The sequence below is a fragment of the Plectropomus leopardus genome, chromosome 17, assembly GCF_026936395.1.
Source record: "Plectropomus leopardus strain MGB_pleo_1.0 chromosome 17, ASM2693639v1, whole genome shotgun sequence".
NCBI classification, from domain to species: Eukaryota; Metazoa; Chordata; class Actinopteri; order Perciformes; family Serranidae; genus Plectropomus; species Plectropomus leopardus.
This window is the reverse complement of record NC_142192.1, coordinates 29,746,777-29,767,411: the sequence shown is the minus strand read 5'-3', so window position 1 is coordinate 29,767,411 and position 20,635 is coordinate 29,746,777. Positions and strand designations below refer to the sequence as shown.

General features: G+C 39.0%; 1 pseudogene and 2 gene segments (V, D, J or C); 1 reads left to right on the top strand and 2 right to left on the bottom strand.

Annotated features, from left to right (window-relative positions):
- Positions 1–4,251: 4,251 nt before the first annotated feature.
- On the bottom strand, positions 4,252–5,642 carry LOC148186698 (Ig kappa chain V region 3368-like). The segment is given in 2 exon segments: positions 4,252–5,385; positions 5,572–5,642. Coding segments are annotated over 2 exon segments (360 nt in total).
- A 3,857-nt stretch (positions 5,643–9,499) lies between these two features.
- LOC121938603 (Ig kappa-b4 chain C region pseudogene) lies at positions 9,500–10,020 on the top strand (annotated as a pseudogene).
- On the bottom strand, positions 9,643–11,760 carry LOC121938604 (immunoglobulin kappa variable 6D-21-like). The segment is given in 2 exon segments: positions 9,643–11,506; positions 11,693–11,760. Coding segments are annotated over 2 exon segments (360 nt in total).
- Positions 11,761–20,635: the final 8,875 nt, after the last annotated feature.

The window sequence follows — 20,635 nt, the reverse complement described above, 5'->3', positions numbered from 1 at the left end:
ATCATCTGCATTTGAAGCTGGTGTCTCTTGTCTCTCATGTTCCTCACATCATCTGCTTTGTCTCTAGTTCATTTTTTCTCCTGTACTTGTTTCTGTTTGCGTCCGTTCCTTCAGTTTTTGTTGCCTGCTTGTTTTCACATTAAAGCTCTGGGGTCCTTTTTTTTTTTAACTGTGAAATATGACAAACCAAGGTTTATATATTGTTTTGGTTGACAACAGATTCCACAATAAATTATATAAAAGGCCCCAAAACCTTTGAATATTTATATATGAAGGCAGGTGTTTTTATTAGTACCAAATAATGATTAATACATTATTAAAAGAGCCTGTCTGACAGAGAAAAGACAGATGTAATATCAAAGAAGAGGGGAATTTTAGGAAAGAGAGGAACAGTTTTGTAGGTATTTATGAAGGCAGAAATAAGGAAAGATTATTCAAAACTTTGAAATGACCTTTCATTTCTTTTAGGGAAGGAAAAAAACTTGGCTTAGATTACTTTCTCTGAGTTTATTTGACTGCTGATTCCTAATTGAAAACGGGATTAAGAGATGCCAGACAAATTAAACAACCTTCTGATTATTTACCGAAGGAAGAGAAGTGGATTTTGTGGTGTATTATAAGATGTAGATGTAGTTGTTTTTTATTATTTGATGATATGAATGCATGCTACATATACTGTGTGTGTGTGTGTGTGTGTGTGTGTGTGTGTGTGTGTGTCCTCAGTGAAGTGTATCAGTCTCTGCAGTAGCTTCCAGCTGCAGCTGTCACTTCAGTTTCTGTTCAGTCTGACTGAGGGAGGTTTTTGTATGACGCTTTTTCACTGTGTGAACACATGCTGACTGTTGATATAATGTCCACTCTGACAGTAATAAACTGCTGCATCTTCAGTCTGAACTCCACTGATGGTCAGAGTGAAGTCAGAGTTTGATCCTCTGCCTGTAAAACGATCTGGGATCCCTGATACTCGAGTGCTGGCATAGTAAATGAGCAGTTTAGGAGTTTCTCCGTCTCTCTGTTGGTACCAGGCTAAACGGTGGTTGTTGCTCGACACATAAACATCCTGACTGGTCCTACATGTGATGGGGACGGAGCCTCCCACAGCAGATCTCACTGCTCCACGCTGAGTCACTGTGACCTGACCTCTGGACTCTGAGGACACAGAGACAGAAACATAAAGCAGCGTCATGGTTTTGTCGGCTTCATTTCAGAGGGACGGATGTTCATAGAGGAGAGGAGTTTGATTCTCTGGACTTTACCTGTGAAGCAGCAGCAGAGGAGAGTCCAGATGAGGACGCAGGTCAAAGTCATGTTTTTGATGAGGACCATTTCTGTGTCTTCTGTTGTCGTGAAGGACAGCTGTCAGTCATCCAGAGTTCAACTCTCAGGACTATAAACTCTCCCAGAGCACTGGAGCATGGAGCTGCTGATGCAAAGTGGCTCTCTATGGAAATGCTCTGACTGACTCCAACAGGGACTTGATATTTTCTTGCTCATAATGAAGCTGAAAACTACAGAGTCTTTAATGACCTGAACATACATTTTATTCTAGCAAACATCTACCAAAAATTAAATTACACTAGAGTGTCATGACAACATTTTTCATCTGTTGGATGCAATTTTGTAAAACAAAACAAAATAAAACATATTTCTGTCAATACACCATATCTTTATTTAGTATTGGTGTAATAAAGTAGGTAGTATTAATGCGGGCAAAAAGGATGAGCGAAGTTCATGTTAAAATGACTTTTAATGGATCTACAAAGGCTGAATGTAGTTGTGGAGCATTACAAAAAAATCCTTTCATTGGCTTAATGGAAACGACATTAAAGTGATCATTTTTAACTTTTGAACTTGAACATTAGTAAAATTTTGACTAAGAAGAACATTAATAAAATGATATTTTTTCCCTCATGTTTTTTTTTAGTGTAAAATGTTACAATTAGATGCAGTTATAAAGTATATTTTCTTCATATGAGGTAGTTTTTTTAGTGTCTGTGCAGCTGTTGAAACAGCTTTTTTTGATGTCCAAGCAGTTTAAAATTATGTGATATTGAACATTTTTTAGACTTCTTAAGCAAACTTTTGAATACCTAACTATGTCAAGTACCTAGGTTTGTTTGTAATGTGATTTATGTTTTATTTTGATAGTCACTCCTCATGTGTCATGTCCTGTTTAACTTCCTGTCTTTGTGTGTTTCTGTCCTGATTTGGTTCACCTGTCCCTCATTAGCCTTGCTGTCCCCTGTCCCTCGTTAACACCCTCCTCCCTTTGTGTCTTTAGTCTGTGTGTGTTTTCTCTTTTTCAGTGTCACATCATCTGCTTTGTCTCTAGTTTAGTTTTATTTTCCCTTTACTTTATTTTATTTGGCCTGTTTCTTCAGTTTTCATCGTCTGCTTGTTTTTACATTGAAACTTGCCTTTTGCTGACTTTACCTTCCTGGTTTTCTGCATCGTGTTCCTTCAGTTCTGAATTGTGAAATGTGACATGTCAGAGTTTTTTGGTTTTTTTTTGTTGGACCACAGATTGTATAATAAATGTTCTGAGAGGCCCCAAACCTTAAAAAATGAAACATATTGGTTTGACTCCATTCACAAATATGGAAAGCAATGAGCAACTTTACGGGATTTGACCCATCAATTTGCAGGAAATTAGTAAAAACAATAAATTAAAAGAAAAAAAAAAGAAAATTTCCCCCAAAAAGTTCCTAAAAACATGAAAAAGACTTTGTGAAGTGATGAACTTAAAATAAATGGTTACAGTAATTATACATACAATTTTCTTGAGAGTTTTCGCTGGAACTTTTAAAAGTTTCCTCTTTCTCAAAAGTAATTTTCAGGTAATTTTCTTGACACCTTTTCTTAAGTTCTTCCAGTTTGCTGGACATTTCTTGCCAAGTTGCTCATTGCCTTTTTCCTCGTGTTTTCAACAGAGATCACACCAGTTTGCCCAAATTTCAGGGGTTAAATAGCTTGTAGGTACACCTCAACACAGCTCAAGAAAACAGGTGACAGTTATCAATTTCATTAGATTTCACCTTATTGACAGAAACAATTCTGAAGTGTGTCTTTTGTCCCAGTTTTGTAAAGAATTTGTATTTGTGTGTGTATGTGTGTGTGTGTGTGAGTGTGTGTGTGTCAGTGAAGTGTATCAGTCTCTGCAGTAGCTTCCAGCTGCAGCTGTCACTTCAGTTTCTGTTCAGTCTGACTGAGGGAGGTTTTTGTACGACGCTTTTTCACTGTGTGAACACAGCTTGACTGTTGATATTATGACGACTCTGACAGTAATAAACTGCTGCATCTTCAGTCTGAACTCCACTGATGGTCAGAGTGAAGTCAGAGTTTGATCCACTGCCTGTAAAACGATCTGGGATCCCTGATGCTCGAGTGCTGGCAAAGTAAATGAGCAGTTTAGGAGTTTCTCCGTCTCTCTGTTGGTACCAGGCTAAAAGATGGTTGTTGTTCCACACAAGAACATCCTGACTGGTCCTACATGTGATGGGGACGGAGCCTCCCACAGCAGATCTCACTGCTCCACGCTGAGTCACTGTGACCTGACCTCTGGACTCTGAGGACACAGAGACAGAAACATAAAGCAGCGTCATGGTTTTGTCGGCTTCATTTCAGAGGGACGGATGTTCATAGAGGAGAGGAGTTTGATTCTCTGGACTTTACCTGTGAAGCAGCAGCAGAGGAGAGTCCAGATGAGGACGCAGGTCAAAGTCATGTTTTTGATGAGGACCATTTCTGTGTCTTCTGTTGTCATGAAGGACAGCTGTCAGTCATCCAGAGTTCAACTCTCAGGACTATAAACTCTCCCAGAGCACTGGAGCATGGAGCTGCTGATGCAAAGTGGCTCTCTATGGAAATGCTCTGACTGACTCCAACAGGGACTTGATATTTTCTTGCTCATAATGAAGCTGAAAACTAGTCTTTAATGACCTGAACATACATTTTATTCTGGCAAACATCTACCAAAAATTAAATTATGCTAGCGTGTCATGACAACATTTTTCATCTGTTGGATGCAATTTTGTAAAACAAAACAAAACAAATCAAAACCATTTCTCTGTCAATACATCACGTCTTATTTGACATTGGTTTAATAAAGTGGGTGGAATTTATGCAAGCAAAAAGGATGAGTGAATTTCATGTGACATTCATCAACTGACATTTAATGGGGCGCTTGGAGGCTCAGTGGGGAGAGCAGCGCCCCTTATGCAGAGGTTGTAACCTCGTGGCGGCGGCCTTGGGTTCGATTCTGGCCTTGGCCTTTTGCTGCATGTCTCCCCTTCTCTCTCTCCCCCTTTCACTCTTAAACTGTCCTGTCCATTAAAGGCTTTTATTGCCTTTAATGGACAGACACCAAAAAAAATCATCTTAAAAACAAAAAAAAGACATTTAATGCAACTGCAACAGCCTGAATGTAGTTGCAGAGCAGTACAAAAAAATCCTATAATCCGCTTAATGGAATATGACATTAAAGCAACCTTAAACATTTTTAACTGAAATTTTATTACCACAATACTCTGATTTATGTGTTTTTGCAAAACCTCAAGCAGACAGGCAAAATAAAAAGGAGAAACAAGTAGAGACCTCAGATGTTAATGTTTACAACTGGATTGAAAAATTTTACTAGAAACTTGAATGAAAATGTCAGGATCCATTTTCCTGATATTATAGGTTAATTTGGCACAACTTAGTATAAATTTATTGATATAGTTCAACATTGTTCATGTTTTTAAGATATACGAGAAGAAGAATGTCCTAACACCCCAAGAAACAACTAAAAATTAAATGAAAAAATATTTAATGTATGCTGATCCGCATTAACTTGTATTTTTATAAACAGATGAAATCAAACTCTGACTGTGGATTTGTAACATTTTGATTGAGAAGATTGTTAATAAGATTTTAATCGTTTCCGTCATGTTTTCGTTTTTCACTGCAAAATATTACAATTAGGTGTAATTATGAAATATTCTTTGGTCATAAGATGTAGTTTTTTTTTAGATTGTGTGCAGCTGTTGAAGCAGATCAGTTCCTCTTTAGCTGAGGGAGGTTTTTGTACTGCGTTGTTTCACTGTGTGAACGGGAAGCTGTTATGCTGCTGACAGTAATAAACTCCAGCATCTTCAGTCTGAACTCCTCTGATGACCAAAGTGAAGTCAGTCTGATGTGCCGTTGCACTAAAACGATCTGGAACTCCAGACTGCCGCTCTGTAGTATCATAAATCAGGAGTTTAGGAGGTTCTCCATCTTTCTGTTGGTACCAGTTAATGTCATCACCTATAAGTGTATTGCTTTCACATGTGATAGAGACAGTCTGTCCTGCTACAGCAGACTGAGATCCAGGAGACTGAGTCAGGGTGATTTCTCCTGATGAACCTGGAAAATATAAAAAACAGGAGAAAGATGATCAACATCCAAACAGAAGAGCATCATTTCTTGAACACGGAGAATAGATGGAAGAAGGTAACTGCTGCTTGTTTCAGTGTCTCTCCATCATAGCAGAACATCACTGAGGTGAACCTGGTTGCATCCTGAAGCAAAGTTTTCAGAAGAGAGTCTCACCCTGAACAAGGAGCCCCAGGGTGACCAGCAGTAGACTCAGTGACATCATCATTGTGCTGCCGGCGTCTCAGTGTCTCTGAAAGGTCTGGACAGACAGTGATCAACACTGTCCTCTTAACGTCTGGGAGCAGAGAGGCAGGACACATATGCAAACACACAGAGTCAGTGAGCTGTAGCTGTCCTCAACATATCATGCTGTTTAACCTCAGTGCTGACAGCATGGACCGACACGCCACATAGTATGGTCTTTTTTTGATGTCCAAGCTGTTAAAAATTATGTTGTATTGAACATTTTTTAGACTTCTTAAACAAACCTTTGAATAAGTAACCATGTCAAGCAGCTAGATTTGTTTGTAGTTTGTTTTCTGTCCTGATTTGGTTCACCTGTCCCTCATTAGCCTTGCTGTCCCCTGTCCCTCGTTAACACCCTCCTCCCTTTGTGTCTTTAGTCTGTGTGTGTTTTCTCTTTTTCAGTGTCACATCATCTGCATTTGAAGCTGGTGTCTCTTGTCTCTTTGCAACAACAGATTCCACAATAAATTATATAAAAGGCCCCAAAACCTTTGAATATTTATATATGAAGGCAGGTGTTTTTATTCGTACCAAATACTGATTAATACATTATTAAAAGAGCCTGTCTGACAGAGAAAAGACAGATGTAATATCAAAGAAGAGGTGAATTTTAGGAAAGAGAGGAACAGTTTTGTAGGTATTTATGAAGGCAGAAATAAGGAAAGATTATTCAAAACTTTGAAATGACCTTTCATTTCTTTTAGGGAAGGAAAAAAACTTGGCTTAGATTACTTTCTCTGAGTTTATTTGACTGCTGATTCCTAATTGAAATTGGGATTAAGAGATGCCAGACAAATTAAACAACCTTCTGATTATTTACCGAAGGAAGAGAAGTGGATTTTGTGGTGTATTATAAGATGTTGTCAGATAATAAAATAGTTTTTTTTATTATTTGATGATATGAATGCATGCTACATATACCGTGTGTGTGTGTGTGTGTGTGTGTCCTCAGTGAAGTGTATCAGTCTCTGCAGTAGCTTCCAGCTGCAGCTGTCACTTCAGTTTCTGTTCAGTCTGACTGAGGGAGGTTTTTGTACGACGCTTTTTCACTGTGTGAACACATGCTGACTGTTGATGACATGAAAACTCTGACAGTAATAAACTGCTGCATCTTCAGTCTGAACTCCACTGATGGTCAGAGTGAAGTCAGAGTTTGATCCTCTGCCCGTAAAACGATCTGGGATCCCTGATGCTCGAGTGCTGGCATAGTAAATGAGGAGTTTAGGAGTTTCTCCGTCTCTCTGTTGGTACCAGGCTAAACAGTTAGAGCTATAAACATTCTGACTGGTCCTACATGTGATGGAGACGGAGCCTCCCACAGCAGATCTCACTGCTCCAGGCTGAGTCACTGTGACCTGACCTCTGGACTCTGAGGACACAGAGACAGAAACATAAAGCAGCGTCATGGTTTTGTCGGCTTCATTTCAGAGGGACGGATGTTCATAGAGGAGAGGAGTTTGATTCTCTGGACTTTACCTGTGAAGCAGCAGCAGAGGAGAGTCCAGATGAGGACGCAGGTCAAAGTCATGTTTTTGATGAGGACCATTTCTGTGTCTTCTGTTGTCATGAAGGACAGCTGTCAGTCATCCAGAGTTCAACTCTCAGGACTATAAACTCTCCCAGAGCACTGGAGCATGGAGCTGCTGATGCAAAGTGGCTCTCTATGGAAATGCTCTGACTGACTCCAACAGGGACTCAGATTACTCTGATGAGGCTGTTTATCAGTGAATCTGTCAATACTGATTAGAAATTTGCAGGACCAATTAGAAACAACATGGGCCTCTTGCCCAGTTTTGCTTCTAAATGTTTGATTTTGTCTTTCTTGTCATATAAAGGAAGTTTTTTGTTCTCTGTGCCACAGAGACATTTAACATAGATCTGCATCACAATTTTTGATTTTTTTTTTAAATTTTATTTTGTAGGCTTTGCTTTCTTGTATCATTTATAGTTTATTTGCTGCTATTTTCCCATTTGCACTATTGTTTCTGTATGCTTCATATTCTGTTTAATTGGTGTGCTTATATATGCAATAGAAAGCATACTGACTGGAAACATCACCAGCTGGCATGGTCCGTGCATTGTCAAGGACAGGAAGGCTCTACAGCGGGTGATTAAAACTGCCCAGAACATCACAGATTCCCATCTCCAGAGCATCAGTGACCTCGGTGAAGTGAGGTTACTGCACAGAGCCCAAAAGATACTGACAGACAGCAGCCACCCCAGACACAGTCTGGAAAAAGATACAGTTTCTGCTGCAGAACCACCAGACTACAGAGCAGCTTCTTTTCCCGGGCTGTGAAACTCTTCAACTCCTCCTTCGACGCCACAAGATGTAGCAGGATTTAGGATCACCTTGAATTTCATTTCTTCCTAAACTACATTGAAGAAAAATGACAATGAAGTGACCTTGTACCTTGTAATCTCTGCAGTCCAATTTCAATTATTTTAATTTTCATTTTAAATAAAAATACATTTTCAAACAATACATTCTGGAAATCTGTAGTACTGTGTTTTTCTCAGTTTGAATTTTATCATACATCCACACAGAAACGAATTCTGGTGAGTTTGTTTGTGTCAAAGTCAGAGAGCCGTGTCTCTCTGCAGTCAGAGGTTTTTGTACGGCGGCTCAATGACTTTGTATCACTGTGGTACACGTTCGGTGGAGGAACCAGACTGGATGTTGGAAGTAAGTCTAATTTTTAGAAAACTGTTTTATTACAAGAACTGTTTTTCTTAATTTATTTTCAGCACTCTTGACTTTCCATATTGATGCATAATTTTACAGAAATATTTTGCACTTAAAGTCAATGATTGCCTTTAAAATAAAGAATCAAAATGTAACTGAAATGAAAAAAAAATCTTCGCAAGAGAATAGTTAATTTTCTCTAACTTTCATGGTAAAGTTTCACCTTGAAGGTTTTGTAGTTTAAGTTCAGTGTGTCAAAGTCAGAGAGCCGTGTCTCTCTGCAGTCAGAGGTTTTTGTACGGCGGCTCAATGACTTTGTATCACTGTGGTGGACTTTTGGTGGAGGAACCAGACTGGATGTTGGAAGTAAGTTTCTTCACAAATACTAGAAAACATATTGTAAGGATTAAAATTTGAATTTGTAATATCTTCAGTACGTTAAATTATCTTGTTTATTTTTTTTGTTTATGTTTTTATTTCTCCTCTTTTACCATGGAGGCAGTCTCACAGCAGCTTTACCCAATGTGTCGTTAAAAAATTTCACAATACTGGAATTTAAAAAGCTTTAACGATAAAAAGAGATAAAACTGCAAACCTTTTTCAAAAATTGTTTTCCAAGATTAAATTACAATTTTGGACTAAAATTATTGATGTTTTTTTCAAACAAATTTCCTAAAGAATCAATTACTCAAATAAAATTGAACAGAGTGAAGACAATATGGTAATTTGAAAATCTGCAAAATCTTTCAATTGTGTTAAATGTTTCATATTTCAAAAATCTTTGATGGTGATTGAAAACCGCATGAAGATTTTTTGCTTGTAATCAGTTCATTTTCTGTATTTATGTTTTCACTAGATATGTTAATGGTAAGTTACATTCAGTTTAAGGTTTTGGATGAGAAAGTTTGAAAATTGGTCTAAATTTTGAGATTTTATTTCCAGAGTAGTTTGATATATTTCGGGTGGCTCTGTATGATGATTCTCTCTGTGCTGGTTTGCATGAGAGGCTTCTTAAAGGGAAGTGAAACAATGTGTGAGTGAGTGACTGCTGGAGCAGAAAAACCATCTGACAGAAACTCCTTAAAGGACTAAATCAGCTCTCACACAGTAAATGTGTCCAAGTGTCTGCTGGTCGACTGACAGCCGTGTGGTCCCTGTCCTCTAAGCTGATTGCTGTCTCCTAGGTGACGTCCGTCCCTCCCTGACGGTGCTGCCCCCCTCCAGTGAGGAGCTGGAGCAGGGGAAGGCCACGCTCATGTGTCTGGCCAACAAGGGCTTCCCCTCAGACTGGAGTCTGTCCTGGAAGGTGGACGGCAGCAGCAGCAGCAGCAGCAGCTGGGAGGAGAGCAGGAGCCCCGGGGTGCTGGAGAAGGACGGCCGCTACAGCTGGAGCAGCACCCTGAGGCTCTCTGCAGACCAGTGGAGGAAGGTGGGCTCTGTGACCTGTGAGGCCACCCAGGGCTCCCAGACTCCACTCTCTCAGACACTGAGGAGAGACCAGTGTTCCCAGTCCTGACCTGACTCACTGGGACTCTGCTACTGGTTTTACTCTGCTACTGCTCTCAATCTGCACTCTGTCTCTCTTTCTATCATCTCACTTAACAACAGTTTTCAATTAGAAATAGTCATGTTTTTATTGTTGTCATAATGCTTATATGCTGTATAATAAAACATAAGTCAAGTGAAATAAATGTGTGGATATTTTTTATTGCAACAGATCCCCTCTCTCATGTGTTTAGAGGTTCAAGATGAAAACCCATATCAGTGTTAGATTGTCTCCCCACTGGTGACGATTTTATTCATGAACTCCAGACTCACATCATGTCACATATCCACTAACTCTGTCAGGCTCTCCTGACAGTGTCTCCTATTAACAGTAATGTCCCGATGCAGCCAAGGTCTAACCGGATCAATGAAACAGGGACACTTTGATTACATTATTTTGAACTGTGTTATAAAAAAATACTTAATACAGCTTGAGGGATTAGAAAGAAATTGCAGAGTATCATCAGCATAAGCTGATATAAAATATTTAAATCAAAGTCTTAATGTCACTTTTGCAGATTTACATGAGGAGCCTTTTTTGTGAATATCTTTCTTCATCAAGAAATATGCTCAACCTTGTGAATACATCTACAAATATGTAAATGAAAAGTATTTCAGGGTTTCACAGTAAAAAATCTATACAAATAAATAATATAAAAAAAATAATAAGATAAAACATGGTGTCACATTTTGCAAAGTCTTCATGTAGGAACTTTGAGTGTACATGAAGCAATCTGAGATAAATAATACTGACTGAAACACTTTTATCTTCCTGCACAACTTTCTGTTTTTATGCATTAATGAAAAAAGTCTTAGTTTGTTGGAAACCTCTTGGCGTGTTTCATTAAATAACTTTAAATATTTTATCGTAACAAGTTGAATTATTATTGTTACTTTTTTCTTTAGAATTGTTTCATTTAACTTAAAACTTAGTAAGGTTACTGAACGACTATAGAAATGTTTTTTTAAAGAATCAAAAGAAAGATTTTTTAAATAATTGTATTAATTATTTTATTTTAACATGAAGCCATATCTAATAATATAACCTTGTCTTACTGCTTGAGTATGTATCTCATTTACACAAAAACAGTCATCACAGGTGACTTTGAATGAACTGTTTCAAACTCTGTCTGAAGAAAACTTTCAATAAAATTATATATTACTTTATATGTGCATGACTGTGTATGATTGTGTTACAGTTTTGCTCTACTTCTTTTTGTTTTGCACTTTGTTGATATCCATGTGTCTCGTGTTGCCGTTTCATTGCAGCCGTTAAGTCAGATCAGTTCCTCTCCAGCTGAGGAGGTTTTTGTACGACGTTGTTTCACTGTGTGAACGGCAAGCTGTGCCTCTGCAGACAATAATAGTCTCCTTCGTCTTCAGTCTGAACTCCTCTGATGGTCAGAGTGAAGTCAGTCCCAGAGCCTGTCCCACTGAAACGCTCTGAAACTCCAGAATGACGATTTGTAGCATAACGAATCAAAAGTTTGGGAGATTCTCCAGATTTCTGAAAGTACCAGTGAAGGTTGCTACTTATACTTGTACTGGCTTTACATGTGATAGAGACAGTCTGTCCTGCTACAGCAGACTGAGATCCAGGAGACTGAGTCAGGGTGATTTCTCCTGATGAACCTGGAAAATATAAAAAACAGGAGAAAGATGATCAACATCCAAACAGAAGAGCATCATTTCTTGAACACGGAGAATAGATGGAAGAAGGTAACTGCTGCTTGTTTCAGTGTCTCTCCATCATAGCAGAACATCACTGAGGTGAACCTGGTTGCATCCTGAAGCAAAGTTTTCAGAAGAGAGTCTCACCCTGAACAAGGAGCCCCAGGGTGACCAGCAGTAGACTCAGTGACATCATCATTGTGCTGCCGGCGTCTCAGTGTCTCTGAAAGGTCTGGACAGACACTGATCAACACTGTCCTCTTAACGTCTGGGAGCAGAGAGGCAGGACACATATGCAAACACACAGAGTCAGTGAGCTGTAGCTGTCCTCAACATATCATGCTGTTTAACCTCAGTGCTGACAGCAGAAATTATGTAAACTATCTGTTATATAATGTTTTTAGAAACTGAGATGAACTGAAATTAAGTGATCTTTGAAAAAGCTGAGTCAAAATCTATGACAGTTTTTTTCCCATCAAGCAGTCAGAAAAAGGAGAGGTACATTATTTTATGGAATAAGTTTGAAGCTTATTTCCCAGAATAATTTTAAATATCGAGCTTTAAAATTCAACCTGCTACAGTGTTTTAAATACATGAATGAGGGCGAGAATTACGGGGCCCAAAGGGTCTCATCAGGATAAAAACTTTTTTGGCGCATATCAAAATTTTAAATCGACATACATAATGGATTGATGACAGTGTCAATGAAGAGATAGCTGAAATGCGAATGGACTTCTTAATGTAATGAAACAAACAAAAAAAAACAGGGTCTCAAAAATATTTATAGTGACACATACAGTAAGTGATCATGTAGACCAGTGAAGTAACTACTGTTGTGTGTGTGTGTGTGTGTGTGTGTCAGTGAAGTGTATCAGTCTCTGCAGTAGCTTCCAGCTGCAGCTGTCACTTCAGTTTCTGTTCAGTCTGACTGAGGGAGGTTTTTGTACGACGCTTTTTCACTGTGTGAACACATGCTGACTGTTGATATAATGTTCACTCTGACAGTAATAAACTGCTGCATCTTCAGTCTGAACTCCACTGATGGTCAGAGTGAAGTCAGAGTTTGATCCTCTGCCTGAAAAATGATCTGGGATCCCTGATGCTCGAGTGCTGGCCTCGTAAATGAGGAGTTTAGGAGTTTCTCCGTCTCTCTGTTGGTACCAGGCTAAAAGATGGTAGTTGCTCCACACATGAACATCCTGACTGGTCCTACATGTGATGGAGACGGAGCCTCCCACAGCAGATCTCACTGCTCCAGGCTGAGTCACTGTGACCTGACCTCTGGACTCTGAGGACACAGAGACAGAAACATAAAGCAGCGTCATGGTTTTGTCGGCTTCATTTCAGAGGGACGGATGTTCATAGAGGAGAGGAGTTTGATTCTCTGGACTTTACCTGTGAAGCAGCAGCAGAGGAGAGTCCAGATGAGGACGCAGGTCAAAGTCATGTTTTTGATGAGGACCATTTCTGTGTCTTCTGTTGTCATGAAGGACAGCTGTCAGTCATCCAGAGTTCAACTCTCAGGACTATAAACTCTCCCAGAGCACTGGAGCATGGAGCTGCTGATGCAAAGTGGCTCTCTATGGAAATGCTCTGACTGACTCCAACAGGGACTTGGATTACTCTGATGAGGCTGTTTATCAGTGAATCTGTCAGTACTCATTACAGATTTTTAGTACCAGTTTTATTTGACTTTGACCTTTTGACCAATTTTGCTTCTAAATGTTTGACTTTGGGCCCAAATGGCCAACTGAACATATACAGGAAGTTTTTATTCTCTGTACCATAAAGGCATAGACCATAGAACAACTGCATCAGAAAAAAAAATTGTCATTTTATAGGATTTTCTCTCTTGTATTATTTATTACATTTATTTACTGACATTTTGCCATTTGCACCATTGTTTTTATGTATTCTGTCCTTTTAAATGGTGAGATGTGTTCTGTGCATTACATGAACGTTTATCATCCTGCATCTGCAACACTCTGTCTCCTTTTTCATTTCTCTGTCCCTCCTTCACTCCCTCTCATATTACATGTTTCATTGATAAAGTTTTATTCCTATTTTTTTCAGTGTGTATTATTTCAACACAATAAAGAAGTTTTCATCATATCAGTTGGTCTCATGTATGTTCTTATAAAAACAAAAAAAAACAACACAGAGAGAAACAACACACTAAAACAATGCAATATTTAATATACCTGATATTTTTTACACAAAAACAAGGAGACACATCAGATATACATTAATGTAAGCTTAATGTGACCCAAACATGAATGACATTTTTTTTCCAGAAGCTTTTGTCACAACAGAAACTTCTTAGTGCACTAATAGAAAAGTGCTGATTATTTTCCAAACCATGAATAATTGTTCAAATATTTTATTGAAAATCAGACGTTCTGTCTGGATCTCATAAATGAAGTGTGTCATGACCAGAAACATTCAAAGGAGAAATGCTCTCAGAAGTGTTCAGAAAGTTTAATTGATCTCATTTAATCTACAATGTTTGAGGATGATTTATAGCATATAAATTATAAAGTAGTGTATCATCAGCATATTATGTCATCAAAATATCAACATCAGCAATGTGACCTCAAAATATAACATAACTTAAACCTAAATGTGTTTTGATAAGAACAGAAGCTCATTTACAATGTAAGGTGTCCAGCTTTCCTGAAAAGTAAAACTATACGAAGAAGTAAATAAATATATTTATTTGAATTACTCTTAATATATTCTTTAAAAATGGACTAATGTAAATGCTGTTGCTGTATTAACTTATCTAATATTGCACTCACTGACTTTTATTGTTTAGCAACCCATTTCAAGAAAATTACTAATAAAACTTACTCTAGTATGAAAACTGGTTTCTAACATTATTTGATGAACAGAACTAAAGTGTCAGTCAAGATTCTTCAGTCTGTTTCTCTGCAGCTGCTGAGGCAGATCAGTTCCTCTTTAGCTGAGGGAGGTTTTTGTACGACAGTTTTTCACTGTGTGAACGGCAAGCTGTAACCCTGCTGACAATAATAATCTCCTGCGTCTTCAGTCTGAACTCCTCTGATGGTCAGAGTGAAGTCAGTCCCAGACTGAGACCCACTGAAACGCTCTGAAACTCCAGAATGACGAGTTGTAGCATAATAAATTAAGAGTTTGGGAGATTCTCCAGGTTTCTGAAGGTACCAGTGAAGGTTGCTACTTATACTTGTACTGGCTTTACATGTGATAGAGACAGTCTGTCCTGCTACAGCAGACTGAGATCCAGGAGACTGAGTCAGGATGATTTCTCCTGATGAACCTGGAAAATATCAAAAACAGGAGAAAGACGATCAACATCCAAACAGAAGAGCATCATTTCTTGAACACGGAGAATAGATGGAAGAAGGTAACTGCTGCTTGTTTCAGTGTCTCTCCATCATAGCAGAACATCACTGAGGTGAACCTGATTGCATCCTGAAGCAAAGTTTTCAGAAGAGAGTCTCACCCTGAACAAGGAGCCCCAGGGTGACCAGCAGTAGACTCAGTGACATCATCATTGTGCTACCGGCGTCTCAGTGTCTCTGAAAGGTCTGGACAGACAGTGATCAACACTGTCCTCTTAACGTCTGGGAGCAGAGAGGCAGGACACATATGCAAACACACAGAGTCAGTGAGCTGTAGCTGTCCTCAACATATCATGCTGTTTAACCTCAGTGCTGACAGCATGGACCGACACGTTTACATAGTATGGTCTTTTTTTGATGTCCAAGCTGTTAAAATTATGTTGTATTGAACATTTTTAGACTTCTTAAACAAACCTTTGAATAAGTAACCATGTCAAGCAGCTAGATTTGTTTGTAGTTGTTTTTCTGTCCTGATTTGGTTCACCTGTCCCTCATTAGCCTTGCTGTCCCCTGTCCCTCGTTAACACCCTCCTCCCTTTGTGTCTTTAGTCTGTGTGTGTTTTCTCTTTTGCAGTGTCACATCATCTGCATTTGAAGCTGGTGTCTCTTGTCTCTCATGTTCCTCACATCATCTGCTTTGTCTCTAGTTCATTTTTTCTCCTGTACTTGTTTCTGTTTGTGTCCGTTCCTTCAGTTTTTGTTGCCTGCTTGTTTTCACATTAAAGCTCTGGGGTCCGTTTTTTTTTTTAACTGTGATATATGACAAACCAAGGTTTATATATTGTTTTGGTTGACAACAGATTCCACAATAAATTATATAAAAGGCCCCAAAAGCTTTGAATATTTATATATGAAGGCAGGTGTTTTTATTAGTACCAAATAATGATTAATACATTATTAAAAGAGCCTGTCTGACAGAGAAAAGACAGATGTAATATCAAAGAAGAGGGGAATTTTAGGAAAGACAGGAACAGTTTTGTAGGTATTTATGAAGGCAGAAATAAGGAAAGATTATTCAAAACTTTGAAATGACCTTTCATTTCTTTTAGGGAAGGCAAAAAACTTGGCTTAGATTACTTTTTAGTTTATTTGACTGCTGATTCCTAACTGAAATTGGGATTAAGAGATGCCAGACAAATTAAACAACCTTCTGATTATTTACCGAAGGAAGAGAAGTGGATTTTGTGGTGTATTATAAGATGTTGTTAGATAATAAAATAGTTTTTTTTTTATTTGATGATATGAATGCATGCTACATATACCGTGTGTGTTTCTGTGTGTGTGCGTGTGTGTGTGTGTGTCCTCAGTGAAGTGTATCAGTCTCTGCAGTAGCTTCCAGCTGCAGCTGTCACTTCAGTTTCTGTTCAGTCTGACTGAGGGAGGTTTTTGTACGACGCTTTTCACTGTGTGAACACATACTGACTGTTGATATAATGATAACTCTGACAGTAATAAACTGCTGCATCTTCAGTCTGAACTCCACTGATGGTCAGAGTGAAGTCAGAGTTTGATCCTCTGCCTGAAAAACGATCTGGGATCCCTGATGCTCGAGTGCTGGCATAGTAAATGAGGAGTTTAGGAGTTTCTCCGTCTCTCTGTTGGTACCAGGCTAAACGGTGGTAGTTGCTCCACACATAAACATCCTGACTGGTCCTACATGTGATGGGGACGGAGCCTCCCACAGCAGATCTCACTGCTCCAGTCTGAGTCACTGTGACCTGACCTCTGGACTCTGAGGACACAGAGACAGAAACATAAAGCAGCGTCATGGTTTTGTCGGCTTCATTTCAGAGGGACGGATGTTCATAGAGGAGAGGAGTTTGATTCTCTGGACTTTACCTGTGAAGCAGCAGCAGAGGAGAGTCCAGATGAGGACGCAGGTCAAAGTCATGTTTTTGATGAGGACCATTTCTGTGTCTTCTGTTGTCATGAAGGACAGCTGTCAGTCATCCAGAGTTCAACTCTCAGGACTATAAACTCTCCCAGAGCACTGGAGCATGGAGCTGCTGATGCAAAGTGGCTCTCTATGGAAATGCTCTGACTGACTCCAACAGGGACTTGATATTTTCTTGCTCATAATGAAGCTGAAAACTACAAAGTCTTTAATGACCTGAACATATATTTTATTCTAGCAAACATCTACCAAAATTAAGTTACACTAGAGTGTCATGACAACATTTTTTATGTGTTGGATGCAATTTTGTAAAACAAAACAAAACAAATCAAAACTATTTCTCTGTCAATACATCAGGTCTTATTTGACATTGGTTTAATAAAGTGGGTGGAATTTATGCAAGCAAAAAGGATGAGTGAATTTCATGTGACATTCATCAACTGACATTTAATGGGGCGCTTGGAGGCTCAGTGGAGAGAGCAGCGCCCCTTATGCAGAGGTTGTAACCTCGTGGCGGCGGCCTTGGGTTCGATTCAGGCCTTGGCCTTTTGCTGCATGTCTCCCCTTCTCTCTCTCCCCCTTTCACTCTTAAACTGTCCTGTCTATTAAAGGCTTTTATTGCCTTTAATGGACAGACACCAAAAAAAATCATCTTAAAAACAAAAAAGACATTTAATGCAACTGCAACAGCCTGAATGTAGTTGCAGAGCAGTACAAAAAAATCCTATAATCCGCTTAATGGAATATGACATTAAAGCAATCTTAATCATTTTTAACTGAAATTTTATTACCACAATACTCTGATTTATGTGTTTTTGCAAAACCTCAAGCAGACAGGCAAAATAAAAAGGAGAAACAAGTAGGAACCTCAGATGTTAATGTTTACAACTGGATTGAAAAATTTTACTAGAAACTTGAATGAAAATGTCAGGATCCATGTTAATTTGGCACAACTTAGTATAAATTTATTGATATAGTTCAACATTGTTCATGTTTTTAAGATATACGAGAAGAAGAATGTCCTAACACCCCAAGAAAATACTAAAAATTAAATGAAAAAATATTTAATGTATGCTCATCCGCATTAACTTGTATTTTTATAAACAGATGAAATCAAACTCTGACTGTGGATTTGTAACATTTTGATTGAGAAGATTGTTAATAAGATTTTAATCGTTTCCGTCATGTTTTCGTTTTCACTGGAAAATATTACAATTAGGTGTAATTATGAAATATTCTTTGGTCATAAGATGTAGTTTTTTTAGATTGTGTGCAGCTGTTGAAGCAGATCAGTTCCTCTTTAGCTGAGGGAGGTTTTGTACTGCGTTGTTTCACTGTGTGAACGGGAAACTGTTATGCTGCTGACAGTAATAAACTCCAGCATCTTCAGTCTGAACTCCTCTGATGACCAAAGTGAAGTCAGTCTGATGTGCCGTTGCACTAAAACGATCTGGAACTCCAGACTGCCGCTCTGTAGTATCATAAATCAGGAGTTTAGGAGGTTCTCCATCTTTCTGTTGGTACCAGTTAATGTCATCACCTATAAGTGTATTGCTTTCACATGTGATAGAGACAGTCTGTCCTGCTACAGCAGACTGAGATCCAGGAGACTGAGTCAGGATGATTTCTCCTGATGAACCTGGAAAATATCAAAAACAGGAGAAAGATGATCAACATCCAAACAGAAGAGCATCATTTCTTGAACACGGAGAATAGATGGAAGAAGGTAACTGCTACTTGTTTCAGTGTCTCTCCATCATAGCAGAACATCACTGAGGTGAACCTGGTTGCATCCTGAAGCAAAGTTTTCAGAAGAGAGTCTCACCCTGAACAAGGAGCCCCAGGGTGACCAGCAGTAGACTCAGTGACATCATCATTGTGCTGCCGGCGTCTCAGTGTCTCTGAAAGGTCTGGACAGACACTGATCAACACTGTCCTCTTAACGTCTGGGAGCAGAGAGGCAGGACACATATGCAAACACACAGAGTCAGTGAGCTGTAGCTGTCCTCAACATATCATGCTGTTTAACCTCAGTGCTGACAGCATGGACCGACACGTTTACATAGTATGGTCTTTTTTTGATGTCCAAGCTGTTAAAAATTATGTTGTATTGAACATTTTTTAGACTTCTTAAACAAACCTTTGAATAAGTAACCATGTCAAGCAGCTAGATTTGTTTGTAGTTGTTTTTCTGTCCTGATTTGGTTCACCTGTCCCTCATTAGCCTTGCTGTCCCCTGTCCCTCGTTAACACCCTCCTCCCTTTGTGTCTTTAGTCTGTGTGTGTTTTCTCTTTTTCAGTGTCACATCATCTGCATTTGAAGCTGGTGTCTCTTGTCTCTCATGTTCCTCACATCATCTGCTTTGTCTCTAGTCCATTTTTTCTCCTGTACTTGTTTCTGTTTGTGTCCGTTCCTTCAGTTTTTGTTGCCTGCTTGTTTTCACATTAAAGCTCTGGGGTCCGTTTTTTTTTTTAACTGTGAAATATGACAAACCAAGGTTTATATATTGTTTTGGTTGACAACAGATTCCACAATAAATTATATAAAAGGCCCCAAAAGCTTTGAATATTTATATATGAAGGCAGGTGTTTTTATTAGTACCAAATAATGATTAATACATTATTAAAAGAGCCTGTCTGACAGAGAAAAGACAGATGTAATATCAAAGAAGAGGTGAATTTTAGGAAAGACAGGAACAGTTTTGTAGGTATTTATGAAGGCAGAAATAAGGAAAGATTATTCAAAACTTTGAAATGACCTTTCATTTCTTTTAGGGAAGGCAAAAAACTTGGCTTAGATTACTTTTTAGTTTATTTGACTGCTGATTCCTAATTGAAATTGGGATTAAGAGATGCCAGACAAATTAAACAACCTTCTGATTATTTACGAAGGAAGAGAAGTGGATTTTGTGGTGTATTATAAGATGTTGTCAGATAATAAAATAGGTTTTTTTTTTATTTGATGATATGAATGCATGCTACATATACCGTGTGTGTGTGTGTGTGTGTGTGTGTGTGTGTGTGTGTGTGTGTGTGTGTCAGTGAAGTGTATCAGTCTCTGCAGTAGCTTCCAGCTGCAGCTGTCACTTCAGTTTCTGTTCAGTCTGACTGAGGGAGGTTTTTGTACGACGCTTTTTCACTGTGTGAACACATGCTGACTGTTGATATAATGAAAACTCTGACAGTAATAAACTGCTGCATCTTCAGTCTGAACTCCACTGATGGTCAGAGTGAAGTCAGAGTTTGATCCTCTGCCTGAAAAACGATCTGGGATCCCTGATGCTCGAGTGCTGGCATCGTAAATGAGCAGTTTAGGAGTTTCTCCGTCTCTCTGTTGGTACCAGGCTAAACGGTGGTTGTTGCTCGACACATAAACATCCTGACTGGTCCTACATGTGATGGGGACGGAGCCTCCCACAGCAGATCTCACTGCTCCACGCTGAGTCACTGTGACCTGACCTCTGGACTCTGAGGACACAGAGACAGAAACATAAAGCAGCGTCATGGTTTTGTCGGCTTCATTTCAGAGGGACGGATGTTCATAGAGGAGAGGAGTTTGATTCTCTGGACTTTACCTGTGAAGCAGCAGCAGAGGAGAGTCCAGATGAGGATGCAGGTCAAAGTCATGTTTTTGATGAGGACCATTTCTGTGTCTTCTGTTGTCATGAAGGACAGCTGTCAGTCATCCAGAGTTCAACTCTCAGGACTATAAACTCTCCCAGAGCACTGGAGCATGGAGCTGCTGATGCAAAGTGGCTCTCTATGGAAATGCTCTGACTGACTCCAACAGGGACTTGATATTTTCTTGCTCAT